Raw genomic sequence first — 12,492 nt, forward strand, 5'->3', positions numbered from 1 at the left:
GGTAAAAGGTCTCGGGCCGACCGCGCCGTGTCCTTTAAACTCGGAAAATTCACGGCGTACTTTGCATGAAAGCTTTGGCCCAGTGCATCGCGGGAATTGGGCTGCTTTATTGAAAACGGTTTGCAAAGACCGATGCAAGAAAATGAAAGAATATCTTTTGGCGCTGGGCTTATCAAGATCAGTAAGCTAGAATAAAAATGACCTCGTTCAACTCAATTGGCTTACCCTGCTACTCCCACCCCTCGTATGACATCGTGCACGCTTCTATTGGTTTAATCATCATTTAATTTTCTTGCCACGTGTTCGGGATCATATGGTTTCAAGAAAGTATGGAAGAAAAGCTGTCTGTTGTCGGGCAGATTTATTGACACAGAAGACTCAGAAGATTCAGGAAATTTCTGGACTGCCCGGTGTTGGTTGAACGTGTAGACATTCCCGCGTGGACTGGATATTTCTGAACGTGACATATTAAGGAATAATAGTTTTGGACTTAAAACATCCATATTTGATTGACTTGCGAGAAAAATGACACGAGCAATGTCGCCACTAATGTCACCCATCACGCCAAGTAGTTAGAAAACTGCTACCAACGGGCCCCAAGACATTGAAATAAGGCTACCAGCCTAAGAAATCCCGCGATTAAAAAAAAACAGGGCTCCTTTAGCGGAACGGAAAGGCCACTACGACCAGAACTGGCGCTCCTGCGTCGCTCTGCGCCGTTCCTGCAAGGTGAAATCCTGGCCGCGCCAATACACATGGCGATGACAGTCGCGTTTATCAATTAACTTGTCACGCCGCCAGAGTGACAAGTTAATGTACATGTGCACAGTAGCTAGCATGTGCACAGTAGCACGTGAATCATTGTCGATCGTCGGTATGATGTCAATCGTTCTGAGAGGAGCAGACCACAACTAGACATAGGAAAAACTTACAGCTCGGATAGACCGGGTGCGATTAGCTTTGCGGCGAACCCGTCGTCAGCGCTGACAATTGTGCATCAAGTGCCGCCACCTTCTGCACAAGCAAAGACAGACATGCATCTAAAGCAGTATAGTCAGAGGTATGCACATCACTCTGGGTGCATCCATAGCTGTTTGGTCAGGCATGCAAATGATCTATCGACCCGCTTGGAGCCCAGCAGTCGGCAGCAGTTTTATGCGGCAGTAGCGAGAGATTACGACACCATAACACGGCCCCCGTCGGTAGCTGCTCATACGACATTCGAGAGGCGCACTGCCAAGACGGCGCGGAATCAATAGCAGTTGCAGTCTTTGATCGGGACGATACGCAGTCGGATGCGCCTCGTTGTGCGTGTCCGCCCGGAGCCGAGCCTAACGACGCGTGCGCCGCGCTCGGCGGTGCCGCGCGCCTGTCAGCACGCGCCGCTCCTCAGCCCAGTCCCGCCTCACTGCACGGCCGTACGGCAACCGGCCCGGTGATGTCATGTGATGTGCGCAGGCCGTGTGCTTCGACACAGGCAGTAACCAGCTGGAAATATTGCTGTTCGCGTTTGCTCCACGCACTGTGGATACGGAGATAAAGTCTAGGGGAAGCATCACGACCACGAATACAGTGGGGCTACTTGAATGAATGTTTTGCTCAGTGATCGGAAACGTTGAACGTTAGAGAATGCTTCGCATCGGAAGATATTAAAGCTAGGATGATATATGATGAAACAAGCTTACTTGTAACTATTTGCGTGCTTTTCAAATGGAAAAGACTGCTCTTGACAGCACAGTTCTCTGTTTAGTAAATACCCTGCTCAATGCGTCATGGCTTGATTACGTCACCGTACCTTGCACAACATTGATTGATAGCCAATTAACGGCTGATATTTCTGGAAATCAGGCCCACGAACGCCAGGCATGAACACCTCGACAATCATGTTATTTGACCTTGTTTCCCGCATGACTTATGGAATGGCAGGATTTGAATGACGCTGTTATGACGTCATGAATGCACAGGTAACTTTGAAATACCCTCCCCGAAACACTATTTCCATCTTCGCGGGGGCGTAGCTCAGAAACTAGAGAAGCTTGGGTCTTAAGAAGGGCTGGGATGTGAACAGCATCGAAAGGTCATCAAGATGGCTTTTTAGTAAAAATATAAATATGGGACACTCTCTTTAAGGTTGAACATTAAACGGATGGGTTGCCATGACATTAAAAGGAGTGAAAGCAAAACTTGAGCAGCAATGCTCTAAAAAAAATAACTTACGCCCCCATAAACTCCGGCGCAGGGGGAGTTGGACAAAAACATTCATTTCTGGGATAGAAATTTTACAACTGAAATTACTATTACAACTTATTCCAATAAACTTAGGTTTGGTATGATGGTCAGGCTAAGGCTAAAACAAAATTGCTTTTGACTGGAGAAATTGCCTTTTAAGATAGTTATTGACGCTCACTTCGAATTTCTTGCTCACACGGATGTCGAAAGTCATTTTATGGAGTTAATGAAAGTCAGAGTGGGCGAACGACCTAGAATGACGCCGATCAGCCTCTTTCTTAGAAACATATCTCCTAACCTCATTTTTAAGGCCTATTCAAATAAAAAAATCAAAACAATTTGGTATATTTTGTCACGATGACCTTCAGAAGGTCAAAGGAAGTCTGTGACCTAAAAATAAACGCCCGTTTTTCTCAGAAGGGGAATATCAGTTTAAGATGGTTGCATCAGGTTATCTGACGCTGCATCGAACACCGATTTGGAATTTCACCTTGTTTGACCTTATTTGAACCGGAGGCCATGACAAAAGGACCTACAAATTCCGAACAAGTGGATTTAGATAGACTAGACCCACCCACTTAAATAGAATAGCTTAGATAGAATAGGTCTGCCTTCCCTGAGAATTCAAGATCGTCTAGCTCTATTAATTGTTGAAATGTTATGGTGGTCAAATTCATTCCCCACCCACCACCACCCACATCACCGGAGCTATACCATTCAACCAGCTTCTCGGGCACGTACGCCTGAAACTTTGTGGTCGTCCTCGCTGTCGAAGCCCACGTTCAACATGGCCGGCCTCGCTAGCACTGTACTGCGGTGATTCAACATTCATCCTCCCAAGCGGACAGGCTCCAAGCGAATCCCTCCAAGCGGACAGGCTCCAAGCGAATCCCTCCAAGTGGACAGGCTCCAAGCGAATCCCTCCAAGCGGACAGGCTCCAAGCGAATCCCTCCAAGCGGACAGGCTCACGTTAGCCAGCGCATGGCGGCCGGTCCTTTGAAGGGTTACCTCCTGTGACTCCCATCGTTGTCAGTGAACGAAAGACGTGACCAAAGACACCCTCATGGGGCTTAAGCGGGTTTCGGAGTGATATTTCTGACTATCGTCAGGGGCATCCGGACTCTTTTAACCGTGTCACGTTTTCAATTACTCCATTAAGACGCTTGAGGGGCGTTGCAAGTCTTCTACATGACAGTTTTGGGGGTGTCATAAAACAATCCATTGGATATTTTTAGGGAGTCAAGCCATGCATCTTAGAGCAAAGAGCAAAGACTGACAAAAGAATATCTAAATATGCTGTTTTTATTAATTTTTACACCCTTTAAAGATTGCCCCCCGCCCGGAAAACTCCCTGGGGAGTAAAATTTTAGTAAAGGATTACGCTAAGTGCCATGTTCCTTAAAAGTAAATGGTGAGCTGGGTCATTTTGGACCATAAACGTGCATATACACCACATTTATTCTTAACGATTTCGTTGTTTTGTTCAATTGGTTGGTGTATTCGGAGTGCTGCACGAATGCTCAGTTTCGCATTACAAGCAAAAATATGATGCTCTAATGTCTGCATTTTGCCTCCCCAAAAAATGTTCTGGTGGAAGTTGAATCTGCTTGAAGCATGAACGCACTTACAATGCATGAGGACATTTTGTATTACGTTTCGCGCGATGGTTGCTCGTTGAAAATAGACAACGCAGTCAATCCCAATGTTTTACATCAATGCCACTCTCATTATCACAACAACTTGCTAGATCAAAGAAGTAGTAGCGTCCATTATCGTATCAAATCATTAACACGCGCTCGCAGGGGAGTCAAATTGAGCCCCCCCCCCCCCCCCCCCCCCTGTAAGGTTTTTCCGGAATGGTCTTCGAGAGGTGCGGCGTAGCCGCGCTGGACTATTGTGCTAGCTCTAGACAGTTGAAGAGCGGATCATTTGGTGTATAAAATGTAGACGTACCTTGTAAGGTCGCTGATCTATGGCAGGCCAAATCAGACCTTGGTTTCAGCGAAGTCAACTTCTAGGGAACCGTTCAATTTGATGCAATAACGCAATGTTAGACGAAGCCATATATCTCTGAAATACTTTTTTAGGCAGCAGAATAACTGAATGAATAAAATACCTTGACCTGGGGTCAGGTATGAAGGTCAGACCAGGGTCAAAGCTAACCTGTTTTGTTTCTCTAGGGCTTGCTGTATGAAATAGTTTACGGTGCTCGAAGATCTTCTGGTGCTTCGAATTTATTGATAACAGGAACCGCATCATGCATCTTCCATGTACTTTTTCAGGTCAGAACAGGTCTGACCTTACTGGCCTAAAATGAACATCATTTGTTTTTGTTTTTTAAGAACATGCTCCCTAGCGTAATCTTTGTCGCTTATTTAGATACAAAACTCAAAGCAGCCTTGTGTGATTTTGGTAATCATGGCCTTCAAAAAATCAAACAAGGTCACTGATCTCCAATGAGCATGCGACCTTTTGCTTGGGACAGATATCATAGATTCTGGGGCACTTTGAAGATCAGCCTGGAATTTAATCTTGTTTGACCATTTTGACTTGAAGGTCATGACCCAGGAGTCTCAAACTTTGACCTAAGTGAGCTCACGTGCACGTCAACACGTAGTGTGAATTTCATATATTTAGCTCTCTCAGTTCCTGAGATCGCCGCGGGGTCAAATTAACCCCCACCCGGGCGCAAGGTATCCAATCGGTCACCCGGACACCTGTTAATAGCATCATACGTAGTATGCTGCAACAATGCAGGAAACATATGTGTATACCAGATGTACATCTTTTCCGGAAAGCGTCAGGTGTGGACGGCGGCGAGCCTTGTCCCTCAGAGTCCGGGACCATGCCAAGAGCCGGGCTTGCCCAGGGACCCGTGGCCCGGCTGCAGCTTGCGGGAGGGGCGGGGGTGGGAGGGGGAGGCGTTCTCCCCACCCGCGGTCGATCGCCCAGCGGGGGCCGCCGTAACCCGCCGTATGTCACAAGCCGCCCGCAGTCGCCAGCGCTATCAAGCGCGGCGCTAAACACTCTTCTGCGCCACGACCGCCGCCCTTCAATAAACAGCGCGGCAGGGGACGGCCCGCTGTCGGGCGTCCCCGCGAGCGCGCCGTGCCCTCAACAGGTCGCTGGAGCGCCGGCAGCGGCGGCGGCGGCGCTCGTGGCTCGGCGCGGCGAGCGCGGCGCATCGGCGCCGCCGACGGCCGGCGCAGTCCGAGGCCCCCGGGCGGCGGCAGAGGCCGACCGGCCGCTATGGACGGCGCCGTGACCGAACTGGCCCGTTAGCATACCGATTGGCGCCTGTAGCGGGCAGGCATGGCCGACCGCAGACCCAGGGACGGCGGCGTGCCGCTGCCCATCCAGCTCTTCCTCTGGCGGCAGACCAGGTGAGCGGCCATGCCAACGCAGCTGGCCGGCCCGGCACGCTCTGCTCTGCCCGACCGCTGGCTACCTGGCGCCCGTGGGTGACACGCCTGAATTCGGGATCACAAAGTTCAACTTTTTGCCGAAAACCAAACTTTCACGTTGATCGTCATTGTTACTCCCAATCATTTCATCCGCTCATGATGCGGTCGGACTTATAACTCGTTTGGAAGCTGGTAAATGAATCTTTTCGAAACATGAATATGTAAGCATGTATCACGATCACGTTGCAACGATTTTATTGTTCGGTAAGCGGATGGAAAATGGTAGCATCGGACTGACCAGACAGCTGCCGGCTGTGAGCCCCTTTATTAGGTGTGCATTGCACGCCGCCAATGCGGACGTCTGCGGGCGAATGTTGATTTTGAACGTTTCTTCGTCCCTCGCGATGTTAACTTCTTCACCACTTACTTGTCACCAAAAGTGCACCAACATCACCTTGCGGTCGTCCGTGTGCGCCTTTCGTCACGACTCGCGTGCCAGACAATTGCTGTTGTGGTTTGTTGACCTCTACAGCCCCGTTGCAGGGATTAAGCTTGCGCGATTAGGTCCACGTCACAATGATGAATCAACATCTTTGCTGGTGACTTCGTCAAAATCATGCTTTCAAAAGCGGAATACAAACAGTATCGCATGGCAATGCCACGGACTTTTGTTAGCTCGGCGGCGAGGCAGAAAGGCGGGCAAATCCAGGCCGGCCATGGTGTGTTCCCAGCTATTTACGCATTCATGGTCTCGGTAACTGTGTATAGTGACCCAGAAGTACTCCGTGAGCAGACCCAATCCCAGCTCCAGCAAGGATCAAGACATCCACGTATTTCACGTTTGACATATTTCCGTAGGAGCTTTTGCTCTTTTCCACAAAATAGGTGTAACCTGACAGGTTCTTGACACTGTTTTGATGCAGTGTCGAAACAAGAACAACCGTAATAAGAGTGTTCCTAGTTTTTTGGGGGCTTTCAAACTGAAGTGGTAACTTTGAAGAGCATTCGGTGCAGTTCACAGACATGTACTTCTTAAGACATCTTACACTCAAGTTTCTGAGCTATACGTCCGCAAAGGATGAGCAGGCTATTGCGTGCGGGCGTGCGCACGCACGGACGCATATATACATATATATATATATATATATATATATATATATATATATATATATATATATATATACAGCAGTGCAGCGATGAGGCCTCCATGCTATTCGTCTGAGCCGAGCAGGGACACTTTATCTCAACGGACGCTCTGTCATTAATGAAAGTGGCATAGTTGACAGCGATTCACTGAGCAGCCCTGGAGGTCTTCCAATCTCGTCAGCATTGGTTTTGGATTTTTAATAGTGCTCCGGCTGGGTAAAGCTTCAGACCAGGTCAAAAAAGGACGTGGGCGGAATTGTTTGCCGAACAGTGGAGCATAGCTGATATGACATGACAGGCTTTGCGCACGTTGATCAGGGCTTTTGATTGTCACGAGGTCATTTCAAGTTCACTCTTCTAGTTCCGACAATGTCTACAAGATATGAACTGCATGACAGCGATGCCAAGAAAATATGCTAAGGTCATTGGGACAGCTCATGCGGTATTTTTGTTTTTTTGTACCGCCGTAGTACACTTTGAATTCTAATGCTTACTATTCAGTGCTAGACAGACCTTTCGCGGTAGCGTCGCATTACCTGTTACGTCCGATTACTTGTTACGTCCGATTACCTGTTACGTCCGATTACCTGTTACGTCCCATTACCTGTTACGTATCGTGCATTTTTGCAGAACGCATCCATTTGACAGAATGTGCCACCCCCACCACCCATGGTTTTAGTCTGGCATTCATCTGTTTGATTTAGGTTTCATCAGGTTATTTTGTGTGCCATTCCATAGTTTCGCATTGCTTTCCACTCGAGAATCTGCGCATTTCACAACATGGAGAATATTCATAATTGCGCTGTTTCACCCAGCAAAATTTATTTCGGGGTTCACAACTTTTGCACTGAGTACTCACTAGCTGAATAGGGAGTGGAAACCAGCTCTGTGAATGCAATGTGTCGTTTTATAATTTTTCCTGCAAGCAATTTTCCCATATGGTTCATGCTGGGAAAGTGCCTTAACACTGTCCCTCCGCTTTTCAGCCCATTTATCCGGCCAAAGCTTGGAAAACTTCACGAGGCCACCTGTGTGGTAAGTTTGTGATGGTGCTATCTCCAGGACGTAAATGACATCCTGTGTTTATTGCACGCTGCTGGCGAAGACGTCACAGATTAGTTGTTCAAGCTGTGGAAACAGCTGTTAATCCTCACCATCCAGAAGGTTTTCACCTTGCCGTACGAGGGGCAGACTCAGAGGTACCCACAAGGTCTAACAAAAGCAATTAAGCTAGATATATGCGGAAAGAAACATTTGAAAGCTCTCGTCAAACTGCACCAGTTAATTACGTCTGAACAATGGTAAATGTGGCATTCAACAGGTCAAGTGGTGGTGAACGCGTCAAGTGAGCACTTTGTAGATCCCTCCTGGCTTCTTTGATCTCAAGAATTAAGCATGACAAAGTCATGACATAACAGACAATGCGGAATACAACGTTACGAATTAAGCATGACAAAGTCATGACATAACAGACAATGCGGAATACAACGCCCTTGAAAACTATCAGACAGGCGCTAAAAGACACCGACTTATATTTCCTGTAATAGGTATTTGTCAGCTGAAGCGGGTGAAGGTGATGGGGGATATATTAACCGGATGGATGGTGCCGCCGGTTCTCACCGGGGACGGGGGGGGGGGGGGGGCGGGTTTTAACCCCAGTTACACCATGACCGCTGGGCGCTAATATGGTATCTGTAATTGTTAGATTTCCATAACAGGGTGCGCGACGATGTGCGTCTTGGCTCCTAGCAACAGGGTGAAGGCGATTGCCACACATAGGGCTGTCCACCTATGTGGAGAATTTAGCGGGCCACATTAATGGGAGAATATGGTCAGAAATACTTTTCAAGTGGTTGGGTATGTGTCGATAGGGTTTAAATCGTATGATCTTAGAATGGTCAAATCTGGTCATCAAGTTTGAAGTTTGACCTAGCTTGACATTTGATAATCTGATCTTGCAAAAATCACCAGAGTGATCATAACTTACTTCGGAATGATACGGATACGAATATGTGTTAATGAAACCTTTGTTAGATGTATCTTCTGCGAGCAATAAGTGTTATTGTTCGCTTTTGAGCAAAATGTCACTGACATGACCTCAAAAAGCAGGTCATAGATCATGACTTGACAAGTAAGAAGGATATCAGCGCAGGTACTCAAAATTTCAACATTGTATTTAAAACCTTCAGACGTCATTTCGGAGAATCCGTAGGGGCCTCTAAGCCCGTTGGTAGGGAAGGCTTAACTCGTGCCCTCATCCCCGTTTTCATAACGCAGACTGATAGGGGCGTCGATGTGACACCACCCCTTCCCTATGGCGTACCAAGACTAATGAAGATAAGGCTTAGCAGGAAACGCCAGTGCACTGGTCACAGTGAGATCTCACGACGGGTAACAGATTGGTATTACTAGATAGGTATTTAGTACCATATTGGTACCAGATTTAGTGCCATTGACATTTAGTACCAGCTCGGCATTGGTATGTTGTTAGGCCAAAAATTAGCCCAATAATGTCAGGTCAAAGGTCAATTCTTTAGAAATTGCACGTTTCAGCGATGCTAGGTTTTGGGGTGATACTAGGGCGTGTCCCTTGGGTGTGTTCCTACGCAGGCGTGTTGCTTGTTCCATTCTGAGTACAACTGTGTATATTGGTACGCGTTTTGAACATAGACTTGTTTTACCGCAAAAATTATGGTGGGACGCAAATCGCTCATGTCAACCTTTTTCCTTGGGTTCTGATGTCAACATAAGCAAACAGGAAAGAGGCGCAGAAAGAAGCAAAGCAAACGGATGAATGAATAAGTGTAACACAATATTAGCATCCTTATTCCCCGTAAAGTAAACAGGAGAATGGAGGATAGATCCGATATTTCGGGTACATGCTTTCATAAAAACGAACATCATCAATAAAATCAAAGTTGCCTGCCGATCCTACTCTATTTTTCAGGTTGTTTTAAACAATTGGCCACAGTTTTTACAGGCCACCAACATTCAGGGGATTGAACAAGGAGGAATTATTAGCCATTTATACGGTACAATGCATATCTGACTAAAAATTAAGATGCGCAAAAGAATACGCGTACATGCAAACGAACTCAAATAAACAAGCGTCATGCATAACGCATCATTCATAAACGCAAGCGAGTTCAAACAAATGATTTCAAGTAAACAAGCATCATGCATCAAGCATCGCTTAAACATGCAAACGATTCCAGTTAAACAGGCATCACGCATCACGCGTCATGCATCACTCATGCATGACAACGATTTTAAGCCAGCACGCATCACCGCACCAATCACATTCGTATGATCGGCCATGATAAGCCTTATAATATCTTAAGGCTTGGTCGCCGACTTCTCATCACAAAATATTTACATATTTTCCTGTCTGGATGGTCCTGTGCTCTGTAGATGGATCATCCAGACAGGGGAATAAGTGAATACATTCTTATCAGAAGTCGGCGGACGGACCTTCACGTGCAAGGCTCATCATGACCGATTACGCGAATGTGATTGGTGTCTTGATTTGTAACGCGTGCTAGCTTACAGCTGTTTGTATATCGGAGTGGTGCGCGATGAGTGGTGCGCGAGGCCGGTTTAATGGAAATCGTTTGCATGTTTAAGTGATGCGTGGTGCGTTATGCCTGTTCACTTGAGAACTTTTCTTTTAAATCGTTCGCATATATGAATGATGTGTTTGGCGTGATGCCTGCTTTCCTGAATTCGTTTGGTTGTACACGCATTTTTAGCATATTTCAATTCGTAGATAGATGTGCACTGTGTCATAGAAATGGCTGGTAATGACTTACTATTTAATTCCTGGAATGTAAGTGACCTGTAAAATTGTGGCTTGCTGTTTGTTTTAATAGCCAAACAATTCAGTAGGATCGGCAAAAAATTGCGAATTTTCTGCTGATATTTGTTTCGATAAAGGCATGTAGCGGAAATATCACATCTATCTCTTCATTCTCATGTTTATTCTACGAGATATAAGGCTATTAATACCGTCTCATCTATATGCATAATGCTCCTCGCAAATGCACTTAACAACTTACGTAATGAATTAATGTGATCTAATGATATCACGAATTGCAACTAATTCTTTACATCTTGTTAAGAGGACTCATCCACTCTTTCATTAGCAGTCTAATGCTAGCCTCGGCTCTCTCAATGTGGGACACAAGTACCTAAGAACGGAAGAACAAGTACCCGAGAACGGAAGAAGTGGTACACTCCCCCGCATTGCATTTGGCAAGCCTCGCATATAGCGCTGGCCAAAAGCCGGAGCTCACTGGCTCTGTTCTCCTGGCCGGGTATGCACGCCGTCGCCCCGGACCCTTCCGTCCCGACCCCAGGCCGCCATCCCTTCCGGCGTGTCTCCGACGGTATCGTCGATCGCTCGACACGCAGCGCGTCCCGGCGCCGGCGGCGGCACGGCGCGGCGCGCCACATGCCAGCTGCGCCTGCGGGAACCTATTTATTTATCCGCCGACTGGTGCGTTAATAAATTGTTTATTGGCCAGACATTACGGCCTCATCGCAAGAGGGCAGCCGACTGGGTGCAATCTCGGCGCCATGTGCTGACGCCTTGGCGGCGCTGCTAGGTGCCGGCGGCGCGGCGCTGAAGCGCTGTGTCCGCCGTGTCCGTGTCCATAGGCACGGCGAGCCGTTGGACAGGTCGCGCCGACTGGACACCTGTGGATGCGCCGCCGGCCGCCGCCGACCTCGCCGCCAGCAACAGAGATTGTTATGTCGAGAGCTGGGCTGGAGGCGGCCGGCAATGTTGCCATAGCAACGCCAGAGGAATCGATCGGCGCTGGTGCCCGAGTGCCGAGAGGCGGCCGATCGGGACGCGCACTACTGACCGCCGGAATCGAATCTCGCTCGGCCTGATGCGGGAAAACCGCCGCGAAAACTGGCCGGCGCGCAGCGTGAAAAACGCCGATCAGCGGCCAACATGGCCGCCAAATCTCTCCAGCTCAAAGAGGAAAAATCACGAAAACGTCGGCGGTCTCTGCGTCTGGCGTCTGGCGAAACGTTTTGCCGTCGTCTGAGCCTGGAGGTCGGATGGCGCCACGGGACGCCGCTCACGACGGAGACGGCCGGCTGCTGGAGTGGGGCCGCACTGAGCATATTGATCGGGCCGTCGCCGCGTGCCGAGCGGCGCTCTGCGAGCAGCGGAGACCGCGCTCTCCGAGCAGCAAGACTGCGCTCTCCAGAGCACACTCGGCGGCCGGCCTCGACACCCCAACACGCCGGCTGAGACGAGACCAGCTTTATGATGCGTCCACACAGCAGTATGGGACGTTCCGGCCTGCCGCAGTGCTCAGCCGAGCGTGGTACCGGCGAGTTGTGAGCTGGCCATAGGCGGTAAATATACTCAACATTATGCCCTAGTAGACCGGCGAGCAAATTCGGATACTTTAAAGGGCATCGATTACAGGTCTGACATTGCAGTGGCCTCATGGCATGCTGCTCAAATGAAGCATTTTCGATCAATCCATCAATCTAGCCATCCATCAATCAATGTCATTTATCGTTGATGTCTAACACCGATGGATGTTAGTGATATAATCAACACTTGCAACCGGAGCAAAGTGACTCTTGTCTTACCTGATCTGCATTACTAACGTAATTACACGAGGTCTGTTATCATCCCCCATCGCTACGTCACCGACGTACACTTGTTGCATGCAGCCCGGAGAAGTTCCG

The 12,492-nt window shown here is 48.3% G+C and overlaps 1 protein-coding gene across 1 annotated transcript in view; it reads left to right on the forward strand.

The window, feature by feature from the left end:
* Positions 1 to 5,455: 5,455 nt before the first annotated feature.
* Positions 5,456 to 12,492, forward strand: part of LOC119111325 (protein unc-80 homolog) — a gene marked incomplete in the record, with an annotated part of 30,248 nt that continues 23,211 nt past the window's right edge. The window contains 2 exon segments of the mRNA XM_037235139.1: positions 5,456 to 5,613; positions 7,767 to 7,815. Coding sequence (XP_037091034.1) covers positions 5,543 to 5,613; positions 7,767 to 7,815 — 120 coding nt within the window.

Source organism: Pollicipes pollicipes, unplaced genomic scaffold, assembly GCF_011947565.3.
Source record: "Pollicipes pollicipes isolate AB1234 unplaced genomic scaffold, Ppol_2.1 Scaffold_7261;HRSCAF=8764_pilon_pilon_pilon, whole genome shotgun sequence".
In the NCBI taxonomy this organism is placed as follows: domain Eukaryota; kingdom Metazoa; phylum Arthropoda; class Thecostraca; order Pollicipedomorpha; family Pollicipedidae; genus Pollicipes; species Pollicipes pollicipes.